Below are 21267 nucleotides of genomic sequence, written 5' to 3'. Positions count from 1 at the left end.
TTATCAAATATGCAATTTAAAAAAAATTATTCTGTTTTAACTTTTATTTTGGACATTAGGAATTTCAGTTACAGGAAACTCTCATTTAAACGGCACCTAAAATATCCGGAATTCTCTATTAACCGGCAAAATTCATACTCCAAAAACAACACCTCAATAACCGGAAATGTTGCCGAGTCCGAGTCTCCCGCAGTGGCTTCTTGGCGCTGTCGGAAGTCCGAACACCTCAATAACAGGAGTCTGACTCTCCCGTGCTGCCGGTAGTCTCTTCCGATCCGCCATTTTTCTGTGTGTCTCCCACGCTGCCGGTAGTCTCTTCCGAGCCGCCATTTTTCTGTGTGTGTCTCCATCTTTATCCTGAATTATCTCCCCCATCTTGCATTATGGAATTCCCAAAAGCTGGTCTAAGCAAAAGAGAGTGGTGTTAACTTTAAAACAGAAAATCGAGATATGCCAACGACTAGAAAGGGGAGCGAAGCATTTCAACATTATGAATGAATTCAAAATTGGTTCGTCAACAATCTACGACATCAAATCGCAGAAGGATAAGCTGATCAAGTTTTATTCAAGCTCAGAGACATCTAAGAGTGTAGAGAAACGGCATACACTTCGTAAGCCTAAGCTTGAAGAGCTGGATACCGTGCTTTATGAGTGGTTTTCTCTTAAGCGTTCAGAGGGTGTTCCACTTTCCGGACCCATGCTAATCGAGAAAGCAAAGGATTTCTACGTAAAGATGGAGCTCACTGACAAGTGTGCTTTCTCTGAGGGATGGCTAACGTGCTTCAAGTTACGGCACGGGATACGACGACTCGATATTTCCGGGGAGAAGAAATCAGCTGATCACGATGCCGCAGAAGAATACTGTGATTATTTCAATCAGATTTGTCGCCAGCACAGATATACAATGCCGATGAAACTGGCTTATTTTGGAGGTTTTTGCCAGAATCAACGCTTGCTGGGGCTAGTGAGGCTAATTCTCCAGGTTACAAGAAAAATAAAGATCGTGTAACCGTGCTAACATGTGCGAACGCTGCTGGATCACACCGGGTTAAACTTCTTGTTATTGGGAAGTGTAAAAATCCCTATGCATTAAAAAATGTGAGGCACTTACCTGTTAAGTACAAAGCTCAAAGAAATGCTTGGATGGATAAGGAAATCTTTTCGTATTGGTTCCATCATATTTTTGTTCCATCTGTGAGGGAACATTTCCGTAAAATAGGGAAACCTGAAGATAGCAAATGCATTTTATTGCTTGATCATTGTAGAGCCCATCCGCATGAATCCGAGTTGGTTTTGGGAAATATTTTCACCATTTATTTGCCACCAAATGTAACTTCTCTCATACAACCCATGGGCCAGGGCGTTATCCAAAATCTCAAGTGTCATTACAAGAAAGGCTTCCTACGTAAACTGATAAACCAAGATGACAATATTCACGCATTTCAGAAGGAATACAATCTTAAAGATGCCATCTTTAATGTTGCATGTTCCTGGAATTTGGTGAATGGTCACACTTTGAGGCAAGCCTGGTGCAAATTGTGGCCTTCTGTAATGTTTGCTGAAGGTTCTTCTTCAGAGGAGGAATTTCATGGGTTCAATGTTCGTCCCAAGAGGAGTACAATAATGGAAATGGCTGGCATGGTGAAAAATGTAGGCCCAGCAAACCCTCTATGTAACCTCAGTGAAAGTGATAGTGAGCAGTGGATTGATGCAGATAGAGAAGTTGCTGTTGTGCATATGCTGAGTGATGATGAAATAATTGAGACTATTTTGAATCCAAAAAAAAGGAAAGTGAGATGGAAAGAGGATGAGATTTCTGAAGAGATGATGATTTCTTGGGCTAAAGCTGCAGAAGGATTTGCTTTAATCCTCCAATTTGCTGAAAGGCAGCCTTGCTACTCTGCCCAAGAAGTTATGCAACTCCATATTCTGCATTCCACCTTTCTACAAAAAAGGCAAGAGTCCACTAAGCAAGCAGACATCCGGGACATGTTTAAGAAAGCTTCCAAAAGAGTTGAAGCAGTGGGAGTGCCTGAAGAATCTGTTGAAGTGCATGATCCTGATGAACGAGCTGGCATGGATAATCCTGATGACTTGGAATAAGTGTACAGTCAACTACAGTACTGTATACAGTCATTTAAGTTTTGTTTTACTGTTAAGTAATTAAAGAGTTATGGATTACCCTCAACTGGCAGTACTGTACTTAATCAAGCATCTTCCACCATCCATTTAACACAGCATGCTGTAGGTGAGTACCCAATTACTGTATACTGCACATTTCTTTATTTTTTTTTGTTAAAAATAGCCTCCGTAGATAACCCTCTCCGTCATCCGGAATTTTTAATCAACCGGCACCATCCCGGTTCCATCGGTGCCGGATACCAAAGAGTTTCGTGTATTAAGAAAAATGGTGCATGGAAAAAAAATCCAGAATGCATTTCAGCGGCGACGGACCTGGGAGAAGCGGCAGCGGCGGAGCGAGCATAAAAGAGGCGGCGAGGCTTACCAATCTCAGAGTGGGAGAGAGAGAAGTAAAAAGTAATCGAAGTGTGACGTCACCAGAAAGCAGGTGATTGGTTGGTGAGTATTTCTCTCTCCTTTTTTCCAAACTTAAACTCTGTGGTTTATAGTTTCTAAGCTCTCTGTGGTGTAGCAGGGACTGTTGGTAACCAAGGGCCCTCGAGTATATCGTTTAATTGGTGGTATTGATTTGATTTAATTTAATTTAAATTAATTAAAGGGCAAGTCATGGCAGGACAGCTCGGCCCCGCAGTGTGCTCCTCTTGCACTATGTGGGAAATCAGGGACACTTCCTGTGTCCCTCACGACCATGTGTGCAGGAAGTGTATCCAGCTGCAGCTACTGGCAGACTGCATTGCAGCGCTGGAGCTGCGAATGGATACATACTGGAGCATTCGCGATGCTGAGGACGTCGTGGATAGCACGTTTAATCAGTTGGTCACACCGCAGGTAAAGGTTGCACAGGCAAAAAGGGAATGGGTGACCACCAGGCAGATTAGTAGGTGCAGGAGTCCCCTGTGGTCATCCCCCTCTCAAACAGATATACCACTTTGGATATTGTTGAGGTGGATGGCTTATCAGAGGAAGGCAGCAGCAGCCAACTTCCTGGCACCAGGGGTGGTTCTACTGCACAGGACGGGAGGAAAAAGAGGGGTAGAGCTATAGTAATAGGGGATTCTATTGAAAGGGGAATAGATAGGCGTTTCTGCGGCCGCAAACTAGACTCCAGGATGGTGTGTTGCCTCCCTGGTGCAAGGGTCAAGGATGTTTCAGAGCGGCTGCAGAACATTTTGGAAGGGGAGGGTGAACAGCCAGTTGTCATGGTGCATAGAGGTACCAATGATACAGGTAAAAAATGGGATGAGGTCCTAAAAGCTGAATATAGGGAGTTGGGAGGTAGATTAAAAAATAGGACCCCAAAGGTAGTAATCTCAGGATTGCTACCAGTGCCACGTGCTAGTCAGAGTAGAAATAGAAGGATATTTCAGATGAATACGTGGCTAGAGGAATGGTGCAAGGGGGAGGGATTCAAATTCCTGGGACATTGGAACCGGTTCTGGGGGAGGTGGGACCAGTACAAGCTGGGCGGTTTGCACCTGAGCAGGACCAGGACCGATGTCCCAGGGGGAGTGTTTGCTAGTGCTCTGGGGGAGGGTTTAAACTAAAATGGAAGGGGGTTGGGAACCTGAGCAGGGAGACAGAGGAAAGGGAAACAAGGATAGAAGCAAAAGACAGGAAGGAGAAAAACAAAGGTGGCAGTCAGAGAAATCAAGGGTTTAAATCAAACACGGCCACAGTAAATAATAATCCTAAAAGGTCCAAGAGCGTTAAAAAAACAAGCTTGAAGGCTGTGTCTTAATGCGATGAGCATTTGTAATAAGGTGCATGAATTAGCTGCGCAAATAGAGGTAAACGAATATATATGATTGGGATTATGGAAACATGGCTCCAGGGTGACCAAGGCTGGGAACTCAACATCCAGGGGTATTCAATATTCAGGAAAGATAGGCAAAAAGGAAAAGGAGGTGGGGTAGCATTGCTGGTTAAAGAGGGGATTAACACAATTGTAAGGAAGGATATTAGCTCTGATGATGTGGAATCTGTATGGGTAGAACTGAGAAATACCAAGGGGCAGAAAATGTTAGTGGGAGTGGTATATGGACCCCCAAACAGTAATGCGGAGGTTGGGGATGGCATTAAAAGGGAAATTAGAGAAACGTGCAATAAGGGCACAGCAGTCATCATGGGTGACTTTAATCTACATATAGATTGGGCTAACCAAATTAGTAACAATACTGTGGAGGAGGAATTCCTGGAGTGTATACGGGATGGTTTCCTGGACCAATATGTCGAGGAACAAACTAGAGATCAGGCCATCTTAGACTGGGTATTATGTAATGAGAAAGGATTAATTAGCAATCTTGTTGTGCGAGGCCCCTTGGGGAGGAGCGATCATAATATGATGGAATTCTTCATTAAGATGGAGGATGAAGTAGTTGACTCAGAGACTAAGGTCCTGAATTTAAATAAAAGGAAACTTATGAGGCGCTAGTTGGGTAGGATTGATTGGGGAATGTCACTCAAAGGGTTGACGGTGGATAGGCAATGGCAAACATTCAAAGATCGCATGGATGAACTACAGAATTTGTTCATCCCAGTTTGGCATAAAAATAAAACAAAAAAGGTGACTCAACCGTGGCTAACAAGGGAAATTAGGGATAGCATAAGATCCAAGGAGAGGACATATAAATTGGCCAGAAAAAGCAGTAAACCTGAGGATTGGGAACAGTTTAAGATTCAGCAAAGGAGGACAAAGGGATTAATTAAGAGGGGGAAAATAGAGTATGAGAGTAAGCTTTCAGGGAACATAAAAGCTGACTGTAAAAGCTTTTATAGATATGTGAAGAGAAGATTAATGACTCAAGCGTAGGTCCCTTGCAGTTAGAATCAGGGGAATTTATAATGGGGAACAAAGAAATGGCTGACCAATTAAATACATATTTTGGTTCTGTCTTCACAAAGGAGGACACAAATAACCTCCCAGAGATGTCAGGGAACATAGGGTCTAATGAGAGGGAGGAACTGAATGAAATCAGTATTTGCAGGGAAATTGACTGGATTGAAGGCCGATAAATCCCCAGGGCCTGATAATCTACATCCTAGGGTATTTAAGGAAGTGGCCCTAGAAATAGTAGATGCATTGCTGGTCATCTTCCAAAATTCAATAGACTCTGGAACAGTACCCATGGATTGGAAGGTAGCTAATGTTACCCCACGATTCAAAAAAGGTGGTAGAGAGAAAACGGGGAATTTTAGACCGGTAAGCCTGACATCGGTAGTGGGGGAAATGCTAGAGTCCATTATAAAAGATGTAATAGCAGAGCACTTGGAAAACAGTGACAGGATCGGACATAATCAACATGGATTTACAAAAGGGAAGTCGTGCTCGACTAATCTACTGGAATTTTGTGAGGATGTAACTGGTAAAATGGATAAGGGAGAAACAGTGGATGTGGTGTATTTGGACTTTCAGAAGGCTTTCGATAAGGTCCCACATAAGAGATTAGCGTGTAAAGTTAAGGCACATGGAATTGGGGGCAAGGTATTGACTTGGATAGAGAACTGGTTGGCAGACAGAAAGCAAAGAGTTGGAATAAACGGGTCTTTTTCCGAGTGGCAGGCAGTGACTAGTGGGGTACCACAGGGATCGGTCCTAGGGCCCCAGCTATTCACAATATATATTAATGATCTCGACAAGAGAACTAGATGTAATATCTCCAAGTTTGCAGATGACACAAAGCTGGGTGGGCGAGTGTGCTGTGAGGATGCCGAGAAACTCCAGTATGATTTGGACAGGTTGGGTGATTGGGCAGAAGCATGGCAGATGCAATATAATGTGCATAAATGCGAGGTTATCCACTTTGGTGGCAAAAACAGGAAGGCAGATTATTTGAATGGCAATAGATTGGGAGAAGGGGAAGTGCAACGAGACCTGGGTGTCCTTGTGCACCAGTCGCTGAAAGTAAGCATACAGGTGCAGCAGGCGGTTAAGAAGGCAAATGGTATGTTGGCCTTCGTAGCGAGAGGGTTCGAGTACAGGAACAAGGATGTCTTGCTGCTGTTGTACAGGGCCTTAGTGAGACCACACCTTGAGTGTTGTGTGCAGTTTTGGTCACCTTATCTGAGGAAGGATGTTCTTGCCATGGAGGGAGTGCAGCGAAGATTCACCAGGCTGATACCTGGGATGGCAGGAATGATGTATGAGGAGAGATTGGGTCGATTGGGCTTATACTCGCTGGAGTTTAGAAGAAAATTCTAACAGGACTAGACAGACTAGATGCAGGAAGGATGTTCCTGATGGCCGGGGAGTCCAGAACCAGGGGTCACAATCTAAGGATAAGGGTAAGCCATTTAGGACAGAAATGAGGAGGAATTTCTTCACCCAGAGAGTGGTGAACCTGTGGAATTCTCTACCACAGAAGGCAGTAGAGGCCAATTCATTAAATATATTCAAGAAGGAGTTAGATATCTTTCTTAAGGCTAAAGGGATCAAGGGATATGGAGAGAAGGCAGGGACAGGGTACTGAATTTGGATGATCAGCCATGATCTCATTGAATGGCGGAGCAGGCTCGAGGGGCCGAATGGCCTACTCCTGCTCCTATCTTCTATGTTTCTATGTTTCTACCGTGGTTACAGTCACGATGGTTCTCGTGGCTATTGTGTCACACCGTGTGGCACTTTTATCACTAAAAAGAAGCCAACTACAGGCATAATCAGTACTTGTAATGAGTATCCAATGAAACACTAAGCCCCACATATCAAATTTAATATACAGTATTAAGCCAATAAAACAACTGAAATCACAAGGCAAAAGTGTATTGTATTGCCAGATCTGTACACCAATTATTTTCCAAGCCAATTTCATATAAACAAACTTCTGCATTATAAAAGTAAAGAATCATTTCAAATATACATCCAATCTACAAGATAAGGCCAAAAGATAGGGTTAAAACAAAAAACACATTCTTTTTTGGTATATTTACACGCAGTGCAAATTACAGAGGAGCCCATTTGAAATCAACAGTTATGGGGCAATGAGGCTGCACATTGCACGAGATGTCTGAGTAATGGAGTGCCATTAACTGATAGGCCATGGGCTTGTCCCAGCAGGGCAAGTTTCTATTTTGATCTCTCATTTGCAATTTTCTGTCCAATCACATCATCTGTTACTACTGCTGTCATAGCCACTAAGATTTGCCATGTGGCTGAAAGAGTGTGTTTTCATCACATGACAGGAAGGGTAAAATTTACTGGCAGGGGAGTACATAAGTGATTATTTTACTTGGATATTCACTATCCATGTAAATAAGATTGAATTCGCACATTGCACCAGATGTCTGAATAATGGAGTGCCATTAAGTGGGAGGCCATGGGCTTGTCCCAGCAGGGCAAGTTTCCATTTTGAGATCTCATTTGAAATTTGCCGTCCAATCACATCATCTGTTACTACTGTTGTCATAGCCATGAAGTTTTGCCATGTGGCTGAAAGAGGGTGCTTTCATCACATGACAGGAAGGGGAAAAATTTACAGGGGGGGGGGGGTTACATAAGTGATATTTTACTTGGATATTCACTATCCATGTAAATAAGGTTGAATTCGGGAAAAATTTTCAATTTGCAAAAAAAATTTCATCCACTGCAATGTGAAACTATCAGTGTTAATAGCAACTTTGAGTTCAAATTCCATTTACCTTTTCTATCAATTTTATGGCCCCATTAATCTACAGCACTATCACCAGCAACAGCCCTGGCTTTAGTAGCAGCACTGTAATGACAGTAAAGCAGGGCTGCTGGTGACAGATATGAATGCTGTTGTTGGTGGTGCCAAACACCCTTTTTTCCCCCTAAGTGGCAGGTGGGCAGGGAGCCCACACAAGTCAGTAATGCAGTTGCTGCTTGTTGGCTGGCTCAGACCTACACCAGCCATGGGGAAAGGACGACTACCATAATTTGCATCGGATTCTTCAGCGTATTGGAGAACCGTTTCTATTTGAGGCAGTTCTGTCATATTAGGCAGCAGCACTTTCAAATTCCCAGGATTCCTCCTGCACCACAATGATTTGTGGGTATCTTTGTGACATTGAATCAGATTTTCTGATCAGTTGACGTTAGCCATGCACAAAATGGCACTTTTTCTTTAAAAATTTTTTTTTTATTGCTTTGCAGGTATTTGGATTTTTGAAGGCAGACAGCGGGAAGGAGGGCACATCTGCTGTCAGAATAGTGGTAGGCATTCAGATAGTGAATCCATTCAAAAGCATATGTGCTGTGGAGCAAAACTTGTATTCTCCCCACCCCATCCATTCCAAGACAGTGTTGCTTTGCAAATGACTATGCACAAGCAGTTTAGTTCTATTCTGGTGAGCATCCCTGAATCAGTCAACAGAAATTTGGACATTAGCTGCACAGTAACACTCTATTGCTTCATTTTTCTCTTCATACAGTACCTGCTATCGCAGTAGTCTTTAAATTAAAAAAAAAAATCAGACTTTGCTTTGCGCGAACATATTTCCAAAAACTGAGGACTCTAGTGTTACAACACCTAGCCTGCTACTGGGGAGAAGCTGCAAAGGAGCTGGATCAGAAATAAACCCTTCATCTGCTCTAGTGCAAGGCCAAACAGTTACAACATAGTGAACCTTCCCTCCTTAATGTTTGCCTAGCAACAAGCACAGCTGTAAACATTTAAGCTCTAATAAAACCCTTAACTGCCCATAGATGCCTTCAACAGACACTGAAAATGCTCAAATTACATTTCCAGGGCTTGCTCATTAAGTGAACTAACAATCATTTAAAATTGCCAGGAGATATTAACACCTAAATAAGGACAAATATTAAGAAGACAGTAGTGCAATACTAAACTGTAAAAGAAACTCAAGCCAACAAATGCTATTTTCAGTGCAAATAGAAGGAAAACAAAATCAATTAGCGCTCAAAAGTTAAAAAAATGCAAAGACAAGTCTCATTTTTTCTTTACAAATCTATTGGCTTCTTTTGTTAGTGTATCAATATCTTCATTGCTATCTGAACTTGGCTCCCAATCAGAATCTTCATCAGTAGGATCCAGATCCTCCTCTTCATCATTAATAAAACTATCATTCAGGTCATATTGGTTGGGTTCACCATCATCAGCACTCTCATCATCCAGACCACTTTTACCTGAGAAAAGGGAAAACATTCGCAAGCAATATAGTTTTATAGCAGAATATTCACCATACCTCAGGTAAGTGTAGCTATCACTGCAGAACCACTTTATGATCACCTCCAAGGAACGAAGAGCTCCCATTAACTGAAAATATTTAGCAACATTAATCAAACTAGATTTTAAGTTTGCAGTACAGAGTTGCAATTCTTCTTGGACAACTCAACATATTGCTTCAAATCTTCCTGAAATGCTTACTGGGTTCAAACTGCCCATTTCAGATGAATGTCTATTTTAAGTCTCCCAATATGCATTTACATTGCTGCATGTTGAGATATTAATTTAGGATAAATAACTTTCAGGTTTAATTATGACACACTGCTGGCTACTGATCCTAGATCAGTATGCATGTATTTGTGTATGCCCATTACATGTAGAGAAATAGTGCATACCTACAGAGAGGATAGGCACAGATTAATGAGCAGATATATTTATATATAAACAGCATGTTTGAGACAACGATTAAAAATTGAAGCACAGTATGGACACATTTAAGAAAAATCAAGAATGAGGAAAGGGCATTTGGCCCATTGAAGCTCTTCCATCTAGTACATTACCTCTCCCTTCATACTCAACATTCAAAGAAATTGCCCTGTTATCTGTTCTAAGTTTACTTTACACTTATTTCAGTTTGTTTCTGGGTCCTACTCTCACATAATACTTCAAAGTACAAATCTGGGTTTACCTTAACTGGACTATTTAATATCGATAAGATTGCTCCATAGGATCAAATTTACTCTTCTTTTCAGTACCCTTTCTAATGCAAGTACTGTATATCTATTTTCTATAACAAAAACTGAACACAGTATTCCAAATGTGATCTGACCAGAACACTGTAAAACCTGAGCATAACTTCTGTATAGTTGTACTCTATTGTTCTGACTATACATCTTAGCTATTGGCTTTTTAATCATTTTGTCTGGACATTGAAATTAATGTCTCCACAATTACCCTCTGGTCACTTTCTAAATTTCTTGTGTCAGTTCAGTTTAATTCACTGTATACTTATTTCCCTGATTTTTGTTGATAAATGTGTATTATTACATTTATCAGTGGAACATAGGAACAAGGAGTAGGCCATTCAGCCCCTCTAGTCTGTTCCATCATTCAATTAGGTCATGGCTCTTACCAAGATCAAAAATGACATCCTAATTGACTGTGACAAAGGTAAACTATCCTTCCTCGTCCTTCTCAACCTGACTGCAGCTTTTGACATGGTCAACCACAGAATTCTGCTCCAACGCCTCTCCACCATCACCCAGCTGGGTAGGACTCCACTCGTCTATTTCCATTCCTATATTTCCAGCCGTAGCCATAGAATCACCTGCAATGGCTTCTCTTCCCGATCCCGCTCCATTGCCTCTGGTGTCCCCCAAGGATCTATCCTTGGCCCCCTCCTATTTCTCATCTACATATACGCTGATGATACCTCTCCTCCTCCTCTCTCGAACCCTTCCTTGTCTCTATACTGTCAGACTGCTTGTCCGACATCCAGCACAGCATGAGCAGAAATTTCCTCCAATTAAATATCGGGAAGACCGAAGCCATTGTCTTCGGGCCACACCATGAACTCCATTCCCTTGCTACCAATTCCATTCCTCTCACTGGCAATTGTCTGAAGTTGCCCCAGTCTGTTCACAACTTTGGTGTTATACTTAATCACGAGTTGAACTTCCTACCTCATATCTTCTCCATCACGAAGATCGTCCATTTCAACCTCTAACATCGCCTGTCTCCGCCCTTGCCTCAGCTTATCTGCTGCTGAAACCCTCATTCATGCCTTTGTTACCTCTAGACTTGACTATTCCCATGCATTCCTGGCGTGCCTCCCTAGTTCTACACTTCATAAACTTGAGGCCATCCAAAACTCTGCCACCTATGTCCTAACTCTCACCAAGTCCCGCTCACCCATCTTCCCTGTACTTGCTGACCTACACTGTCTCCCAGTTAAGCATCACCTTGATTTTAAAATTCTCATCCTGGTTTTCAAATCGCTCCATGGTCTTGCCCCTCCCTAACGTTGTAATCTCCTCCAGCCTTATAATCCCCAGAGATCTCTGCGCTCCACCAATTCTGGCCTTTTGAACATCCCCGATTTTAATCGCTCCACCATTGGCAACCGTGTCTTCAGCTGCTTAAGTCCTAAGCTCTGGAATTCCCTCCTGATGCGCTATCAATTACTCAAAAGACTGAGGTTAAGCGAGTAACTAACAGGCTTTTATTAACAAGAGAATGAAGGTGTGCCTCGAGTGGTCGGCCAGTCCAGAATACAGAGGGACTGTGGAGCAGTCACCTTAATACCTGGACTCGTGGGAGGAGTCAGCCGAGGCATGTACAGACATGTACACAGTGAAATACAAACAGTGGTTTACCACATTCACCCCTTGTTTAAAAATGAGTCCGGCGGGGTGAAGTGTATTAAAAGTTTGTGTATTGGAGTCTCTCCGGAGGTCTTGTCTGCCGCTGTGATCGACGTGGCGACGGCAGGGGTAGTGAAGCTTCCGGCGTCGAGTCCCGCGTAGGCTGGGGCACTGGTGTGTAGTCCTCGTGGGTGTCGAGCGGGTCGCGGGGCCCAGGCGTGCCGTCTGCTGGGGTTGGATATTGGATCGTGGGGGGGGGGTAGTAGTGGGTAGTGGGTTACTGGGGCCCCCCGAGGGTGCGAGGTCTCGTATGGAGACTGTGTCCTCCCGCCCGTCCGGGTACGCAATGTAAGCATACTGGGGGTTGGCGTGGAGGAGGTCGACCCTCTCGACCAGGGGGTCCGTTTTATGGGTCCTCATGTGTCTTCTCAGTAGGACCGGCCCTGGGGACGTCAGCCATGGCGGTAGCGATGTCCCCGATGTGGACTTCCTTGGGAAGACAAACATTTTCTCATGAGGGGTGGCGTTAGTGGCAGTGCAGAGCAGTGACCGAATAGAGTGGAGCGCATCGGGGAGCAGATCCTGCCAGCGGGAGGTAGGAAGGCCCCTAGACTTTAAGGCTAGCAGGGCGGCCTTCCAAACTGTCGCATTCTCTCTTTCCACCGGTCTGTTCCCCCGGGGGTTGTAACTGGTGGTCCTGCTTGTGGCAATACCCCTAGCGAGTAGGTACTGGCGGAGTTCGTCGCTCATAAACGATGAGCCCCGGTCGCTATGGATATAGCTGGGGAAACCGAACAGGGTGACGAGGTCGTTCAGACATTTAATGACCGTGGCACTGGTCATGTCCGGGCAGGGGATGGCGAACGGGAAACGGGAGTACTCATCAATAATGTTGAGGAAGTACACATTACGGTCGGAGGAGGGGAGAGGCCCTTTAAAATCAACGCTCAGGCGCTCGAAGGGGCGAGTGGCTTTTATCAGGTGAGCCCTGTCTGGTCTATAAAAGTGCGGTTTGCACTCAGCGCAGACTTGGCAGTTCCTGGTCATGGTCCTGACCTCCTCAATGGAGTAAGGCAGGTTGCGGGCCTTGATGAAGTGGAAGAACCTGGTGACCCCCGGGTGGCAGAGGTCATTGTGGAGGGCCCGCAGTCTATCGATCTGTGCGCTGGCGCAGGTGCCACGCGATAGAGCATCCGGGGGTTCATTGAGCTTCCCGGGCCGGTACAAGATCTCGTAGTTGTAGGTGGAAAGTTCGATTCTCCACCTCAAGATCTTGTCGTTTTTGATTTTGCCCCTCTGCTTGTTGTTAAACATAAAGGCAACTGAACGCTGGTCAGTGAGCAGGGTAAATCGTTTTCCGGCCAGGTAATGCCTCCAATGACGCACAGCCTCCACAATAGCCTGGGCCTCCTTCTCAACAGCGGAGAGTCTGGTCTCCGGGCCCTGGAGGGTTCGTGAAAAGAAGGCCACGGGTCTCCCCGCCTGATTAAGGGTAGCGGCCAGGGCAAAGTCGGACACGTCGCTTTCCACCTGGAAGGGGATGGATTCGTCCACTGCGTGCATGGTGGCTTTGGCAATGTCTTCCTTGATACGGTGGAAGGCTAAGCGGGCCTCTGCCGTCAAGGGAAAAGAGGTGGACTTGATCAGCGGACGGGCCTTGTCCGCATAGTAGGGGACCCACTGGGCGTAATAGGAGAAAAACCCTAGGCACCTCTTCAGGGCCTTGAGGCAGTGGGGCAGTGGGAGTTCCATAAGGGGACGCATCCGGTCGGGGTCGGGACCGATGACTCCGTGTTCCACAACACAGCCAAGGATGGCGAGGCGGGTCGTGCGGAATATGCACTTCTCCTTGTTATACGTCAGGTTCAGGAGTTGGGCGGTGCAGAGGAATTTTTCGAGGTTTGCGTCATGGTCCTGCAAGTCATGGCCGCAGATGGTCACATTGTCCAGATATGGGAAAGTGGCCTGCAACGCATTTTGATCGACCATCCGGTCCATCTCCCTTTGGAAGACGGAGACCCCGTTGGTGACGCCAAAGGGAACCCTAAGGAAGTGATAGAGGCGGCCGTTTGCCTCAAAGGCAGTATACTGGCGGTCCTCAGGGCGGATAGGGAGCTGGTGGTACGCTGATTTCAGGTCAATGGTCGAGAAGACGCGGTACTGCGCGATCTGGTTGACCATATCAGCTATGCGGGGGAGTGGGTAAGCGTCCAGCAGGGTGTAGCGATTTATTGTCTGGCTGTAGTCGATGACCAGGCGTTGCTTCTCGCCGGTCTTAACGACCACAACCTGGGCTCGCCAGGGGCTGGTGCTGCCCTCAATAATCCCCTCCTTCAGCAGCCGCTCCACTTCGGTTTTAATGAAAACCCTGTCCCCGGCACTGTATCGCCTGCTCTTTGTGGTGATGGGCTTACAGTCGGGGGTGAGGTTAGCAAACAGTGGGGGGGGGGTGACTCTGAGTGTAGAGAGGTTGCACCTGGTGCGCGGCGGGCAATTTGGAAGCTGCTGGCTGCGGACTGTGAGTGGGGGGAGGGGTCCACCGTACGCCATCGTAACACTTTTAAGGTGGCACTGAAAATCTAACCCCAGTAGGACGGCAGCGCAGAGGTGGGGCAGGACCAGAAGTTTAAAATTATCGTACACAGTCCCGTCTACTAAGAGTGTCACCACGCAGTAGCCGCCAATGTCCGCCGACTGGGACTCGGAGGCCATAGAAATCCGCTGGTGCGCAGGCAGGACTGGGAGAGAGCAACGCCGCACCGTGTCGGGGTGGATGAAGCTCTCCGTGCTCCCAGAGTCAAAAAGGCAGATTGTTTCGTGACCATTTACCTTAATGTCCATTGTGGACCGGGCCAATTGGTGCGGTCTCGCTTGGTCCAGCATAACGGAGGTCAGCGTAGGGGTCGGTGTGTCGTTGCGGGTATCAGATGAGGCGGTGTTGGGGGCCAAGATGGCGGCTGGCGTCCAAGATGGCGGCGTCCATGATCCCCATGTGGCTGGAGGCGTCCAAAATGGCTGCTGTTCCGGTGGTTCGCACATGGCTGGGGAGGCCCAAGATGGCGGCCCGCACGGCCCACACGCGGCGCTGCTGGGGTTCGGGGTGGCTTTGGCCCTGCAGACGCTGGCGTAGTGTCCCTTCTTCCCGCAGCCCGAGCAGATCGCATTTTTCGCCGGGCAGCGCGCTCTGGGGTGTTTGGCCTGGCCACAGAAGTAGCATTTCTGGCCTTGGGACACTGCTGCGGTAGTTGGGCCGTTGCTGGGATGTGGCTGGGGTGGCACGGCGCTATGAGACGGTCCTACCGTGTCCCAGGCTGTCGTTCCCCGCGGCGTCCACGGTGCAGAGGAGTAGGCAACCATGCCCCGGTAGGCTGCGTCCAATGATAGTGCGAGTTCAGAGGCCTTGTTGAGGTCGAGGTCACTCTGCTCCAACAGTCGCTGTCGGGTGTAATTGGACCTGTGGCCTGCCACAAAAGCGTCCCGGATAAGTTCCTCTGTGTACACAGCGGCCTTTACATCCTTACAACCACAGGCCCGGCCAAGCACAGACAGTGCCTGGAAGTATTCCTCGGTCGATTCCCCAGGTTGTTGTTTACGACTCCCCAGGAGGTGCCTGGCGTACACCTCGTTCACTAGGCGCGTGTACTGGTCCTTGAGGAGCTTGAGAGCAGCCGTGTACGAGGTCGCGTCCTGGATGACCGAGTACGCTTGGTGGTTCACTTTGGAGATCAGGACATCCAGTTTGACCGTTGTAGCGGAGGCGATCAGGAATTTTTCAAAGCACTTAAGCCAGTGAGCGAACTTGGTGGATGTGTCCGCCTCCCGATGGTCTAAGTCCAGGCATGCTGGTGTGAGGATCTTCTCCATTATAAAAAATCTTGTTAATAAAATTGATGCGCTATCAATTACTCAAAAGACTGAGGTTAAGCGAGTAACTAACAGGCTTTTATTAACAAGAGAATGAAGGTGTGCCTCGAGTGGTCGCCCAGTCCAGAATACAGAGGGACTGTGGAGCAGTCACCTTTATACCTAGACTCGTGGGAGGAGTCAGCCGAGGCATGTACAGACATGTACACAGTGGAATACAAACAGTGGTTTACCACACCTCCCTAAACCTCTCCGCCTCTGTACTTCTCTTTCCTCCTTTAAGATGCTCCTTAAAACCTACTACCTCTTTGACCAAGCTTTTGGTCATCTGCCTTAACATCTCCTTATATGGCTCAGTGTCAAATTTTGTTTTTTGATAACACTCCTATGAACTGCCTTGGGATGTTTTACTACGTTAAAGGTGCTATATAAATGTAAGTTGTTGTTGTTGGTGATCTGTACCTCAACTCCATTTACCCACATTTGATCCATATCGCTTGATACCCTTACCTAATAAAAACCGATCAAGCTTGGTGCTGAAAATGTCAATTGACCCAGCATCCACAGCCTTTTGAGGTTTCAGAATTCCACATTTCCACTATCCTTTGTGTGAAAAGTTGCCTCCTGATTTCACTCCTGAATGGCCTAGCTATAATTTTAAGATTGTGGCTCCTTGTTCTGGACTCCCCCACTATAGGAAACAGCTTCACTGTTGAATCCTTTTATCATTTTAAACACCTCAATTAGGTCACCCTCAACCAATAAACCAAGGAAATACAACTCGTTTATGCAACCTGTCCCTATAATTTAACCCTTTAACCCATGGCATAATTCTGGTGAATCAGCATTACACCCCAATACAAGGCCAATATATCCTTCCTGAGGTGCAGTGCCCAAAACTGAACGCAGTACTCCAGATGGGGTCTGACCAAGGCTCTATAACTGAAGTATCACTTCCTCCGCTTCGTATTCCAACCCCCTAGAGATAAAGGCCAACATTCCATTCGCCTTTTTGATTGCTTTTTGTACCTGTGCAGTAGCTTTTAGTTGTGTGTACCTGGACACCCAAATCCCTTTGCTCCTCCACAGTTTCTAGTCTCTCACCATTAAGAAAATATTCCGATTTGTCTAGATCCAAATTGGATGACCCCACAATTCCCCACACTGAACTTCATCTGGCACATATTTGTCCACTCACTTATTCTGTCTATGTCCCTCTGTAACTTTCTGCTCCCAGCTACACAATTTACCGTGCCTCCTAATTTAGTGTCATCTGCAAACTTGGATATACAACTCTCTATTCCTTCGTCTAAGTCGATATATATGGTGAAAAGCTGAGACACCAGTACAAATGCCTGGGGAACACCACTTGTCACATTCCTCCAATCAGAGTACATTCCTTTCATCCCTACTCTCTGACTCCTACCTCCCAACCAATTGCCAATGTTGGCTTCCTATCCAGGTCACTTGTATAGATTAGAAACATTCAGGGCCTAAGTATTCAATACTTTTGCCAAGAGGCATTACATGTCTTGGGAGTAGTCTCTACTTCCTATTTTTAAACAGATTATTATAGGGTTATTTGAAGTGGATACAAACAGATTCAGCCTCCTTAGCATTTAGTGTAATTTAAAGTGTACAAGTGACTCGGTATCTTAATACCTGTTAATACCAGGTTTCAAAGAATATAAACATTCTATAAATTGATCAATTTTTAAAAATATATACAGGATATATGATGTTTCCCTCAAGCGTACTTAGTGGGAGAAAGGAAGTATAAAAAAGGTAAATGGCCGTATAAGTTTCTTTTACATTTTATTTCACTATCAGACATGACCTGTCCTTTGCAAACTTTGATAAATTATTAAACAGATGACTTTCTCTACAGCATGCAAGGGAAGTCTATAAAGAGGCATAAATACTAGTTCAAATACTACATAAAGAGGCAGTACATAGACAACAAAAGAAGTTGCATTTATATAGTGCTATTCACATCCTCAGGACGTCCCAAAGTACTTCATAGCCAATTAATTACTTTTGCAGTGTAGTCACTGTTGTTATGCAGGCAAATGTGGCAGCCAATTTGCGCACACCAAGGTCCCACAAACAGTAACGGAGATAAGTGACCAGATAATCGCTTTTGATGTTGTGGGTTGAAGAATGAACACAAAATCAATCTGATCAGAGTAATAAGAAACAAATAATTCCATACCTTTCTGAGCAGCTTTCCTTTTTGGTCTTCTTAATTCACTTTCTAAAATTAAAATGTTACCACATAAGGCAAACCAAATCTCTGAGCAAAAATTTCAATATTCTGAAGCTGAACACAAAATTCAATGAAACAACAATATTATTGCTGACTACGAAATGGATAAGTATCTTATGGGTGATGATGTTATGTCATCAGTTCATACAGGAACTATTTTCATTAATGGCTGCCTACAGTGGATAATGTTATCACTTGCAAGACTCTGTACTGCAGTGGGTTAAGCCCACTGTTATTCAACTTTAGAGCCTGAGTTTGAATCTTTCACTGAGGATGATAAATCTCTGCTGGTTTTAAGCATCTTTATGAAATGGGCTTAGGCAGTCTTAACTCAATTCCTGTTGGCCATGGGCACAAAGCATAAACCTGGCCCTAATTTGGCAGTAACTGGCAATCTACCTTAGAGAAGCTGTAAAGATGAATGAATAGTGTGGAAAAATAGAAAAATATTCTGACTGATGCAGTACAGACTGCTCTTCTGAAGATGGGAATTGTGGTGTATGTGCCTTTAAGAGCCCCTGTGTACTGTAATGCCGGTAGTGGCCACTCGGGCTATATAAGCCTGTATAGTGTCTTGTATCTTTTAGTTCACCTCCAGACTTTGTTCAGTAAACACCTGTAAACCAACTCCTGCATTCCGTGTCTCCATTAACACACGGATACAACAGTGGCGACGAATTGGAAATGGACTTACCTGCAATTCGGCAGCACCTCAAGGAGATCGAAGAAAAAAAAAAGAAAAAACTGTGGTTTCACCAGCTAGCCGGGCTGGTGGCAGGTACTGCAATAATCCTTCCTGGGCGGCGGGCTGGGGCTCGATCGGCTGGCTCTGCAGCGGGGCCAAGCAGCGAAGGCGGAAGCAAACAGAGACGGAGGGTGGAGCACTCGGGAGACGGCCAGCGCTGCAAAGCAGGTCGGCGTTCGGACCAAGCAGAGGGAGGGAAAAGTCCCAGAGAGTCCGGCGGGAACGAGTCTCCAACTATTAAAAAAAAATATCTGTATAAATAAAAACCGTGGAGAACAGCGTTGTCAGCAGCGGCAGCGGCGGGAAAGCGCGGGAGGTGCCATTTTTTCTCGGCAGGGAAGAAAGGAAAGCGCGGGAGGCGCCATTTTTTTTTCAGGATGCCTAAGACTGGCAATATTATTGCTTTCGATAGTGATGTAGAGGATTGGACCACATATGTGGAAAGAGTGGAGGTATATTGCACAGCGAATGAAATAGAGGATGATAAAAAGGCATCGGTACTTCTAAATCTAATGGGCGCAAGGACATAAGGGCTGTTACGAAACTTAATCACTCCAGCCAAACCGATAGACAAGAATTTTAAGGAGATTGTTGATACCCTACAGGAGCACGGTGGCATAGTGGTTAGCACTGTTGTCTCACAGCGCCAGGGACCCGGGTTCGAATCTGGCCTCGGGTGACTGTCTGTGTGGAGTTTGCACATTCTCCCCGTGTTTGCGTGGGTTTCCTCCGGGTGCTCCGGTTTCCTCCCACAGTCCAAAGATGTGCAGGTTAGGTTGATTGGCTATGATAAATTGACCCTTAGTGTTAGGGGGATTAAATACGCGGGGATAGGGTGGGATATGTGTTGGTGCAGGGGTTACGGGGATCGGGTGGGATATGTGTCGGTGCAGGCTCGATGGGCCGAAATGGCCTCTATCTGCACTGTGGGGTTTCTGTGTGATTTCTGTGTGAAACCCAACACCGCTGCTGATAGCGGAACGATTCAAATTCTTCAGGAGGAATCAGCACAAGAATGAAAGTAACGCTGATTACCTCACCGAATTAAGGAAGCTGTCAAAGCACTGCCAATTCGGGGCAGGACTGGCAGATTCTCTTTGAGACAAATTCGTCTGCGGTCTCCTAAGTGAAGGAACAGAGAAAAGGCTACTTTCTGAGAAAGATTTAACACTGGACAAGGCTTTCAGTGTGGCTGTATCATACGAAGCAGCAGCGAGAGGAGCTGCAGAGATACAGCAAAAGCCACAGGACTTCGGCACCCATGTAATGACACAGGGTTGAGAGAGATGTTATCGCAGCGGCAGATCCACCCATGACCAGAGGGACTGCTGGTTCAAGGACAAAGCATGCAGGCAATGCGGAAAGATGGGACACATTGCACGTGTATGCCGATCTGGAAACAAAAAATCCACTGACAGAAAAAAAATCAATAAGGAAAAGTACAGAAATGTATAAGTGATGACGGACAGTAGCTCCGAAGACCAGAAGAGCGATAGCGACTCCGGAAACAAGAGAATAAGCTGTCTCAAATTACATAATGTAATTGCCAAAGAAGATTACCAGACCATTTGGGTTACCCTCACGATAGCGGGGTCCCCAGTTAAAATGGAGCTAGATACAGGATCAGCTCTGACCGTCATAAGTCGACGGGATTACGAGCGGCTATTTCCGCATATACCTTTGAAAGACACATCCATTATCTTGAAAACATATACGGGGCAGAAAGTATACCCCAGAGGGAAAATAAGGGTGCCTGTTGTATACAACGGCAAGGAAATACAGAAGTTGTATTTATACGTTCTGCAAGATGGTGGTCCACCGCTGTTGGGACGTGAATGGATCAGGAAGATACGTTTAGGCTGGCACTCCATTCAGGCACTGACGGTGACCAGTAAGAAAAAAAATGACGTCGTCATACCTGAACGATTAAAAGACATCTTGGCCAACGCCAAAGAAGTGTTTCAATAGGAACTAGGAACCTTGAAAGGCATCACCGCCTCGATAAAAGTGGAAGATGCGGCAATTCCCAAGTTTTTTTAAGGCAAGGCCGGTGCCATACGCAATTCGTCCAGCAGTCGAGGCAGAGCTGGAGAATTTGGAAAAAGCAGGCGTGTTATCCAAGGTAGATTGGAGCAAGTGGGCAACACCCATCGTCCCGGTCATGAAGAAAACGTTGAATAATGATAAATCTGAAGAACAGAGAAAAGTTCGCATCTGTGGGGACTTCAAGGTGACTGTAAACCCGGTTCTTCACACGGTACAGTATCCTCTTCCGAGGATAGAAGATATTTTCGCCTCGCTATCCGGAGGGAAACGTTTCACCAAAATTGACTTGGCACAGGCATATCTACAGATGGAGGTTGAGGAGGCCTCTAAAATGTATCTCACAATAAACACACACAAAGGCCTGTACCAGTACAATCGACTGGTTTTCGGAGTAGCATCAGCTCCACCTATCTGGCAAAGAGCTATGGAGCAAGTCCTCCAAGGGATTCCGGGGACTCAATGCTACCTAGACGACATCCTTGTAACAGGAGAAAACGACAACGAGCACCGTGCCAATTTGGAGCAGGTGCTCACTAGGCTGAGAGAACGGGGCCTACAAGCAAATCGCCCCAAGTGCGAATTTTTCCAGAAACAAATATCATATTGTGGCCACATAATTAACGAAGAAGGGTTGCATAAGTCACCTGAAAAAATTGAAGTGGTCATAAAAGCCCCAGCACCTGAAAATGTCTCACAAGTAAG

At 45.6% G+C, this 21267-nt stretch overlaps 1 protein-coding gene across 5 annotated transcripts in view; it reads right to left on the bottom strand.

The window, feature by feature from the left end:
• Positions 1-26: 26 nt before the first annotated feature.
• Positions 27-21267, bottom strand: part of aplf (aprataxin and PNKP like factor) — a 115868-nt gene continuing 94627 nt past the window's right edge. For 3 of the 5 annotated variants that reach the window (XM_085981632.1, XM_085981634.1, XM_085981635.1), the window contains 2 exons: positions 17721-17762; positions 6833-9241 (listed from right to left, as the gene is read on the bottom strand). In XM_085981632.1, the coding sequence (XP_085837758.1) occupies positions 9045-9241; positions 17721-17762 (239 nt within the window). In that variant the 3' untranslated portion in view covers positions 6833-9044. Of the gene's footprint in view, positions 405-6832; positions 9242-9300; positions 9372-17720; positions 17763-18464; positions 18754-21267 lie in introns of those variants that run through there. The other 2 variants (XM_085981636.1, XM_085981633.1) reach the window with 2 other exon arrangements.

Source organism: Somniosus microcephalus, chromosome 3, assembly GCF_052327205.1.
Source record: "Somniosus microcephalus isolate GS21.2 chromosome 3, FLI_Smic_1.0, whole genome shotgun sequence".
Classification (NCBI taxonomy): Eukaryota; Metazoa; Chordata; class Chondrichthyes; order Squaliformes; family Somniosidae; genus Somniosus; species Somniosus microcephalus.
Note: the sequence above shows the minus strand (reverse complement) of the source record. Positions and strands in the feature narration are given on the sequence as shown.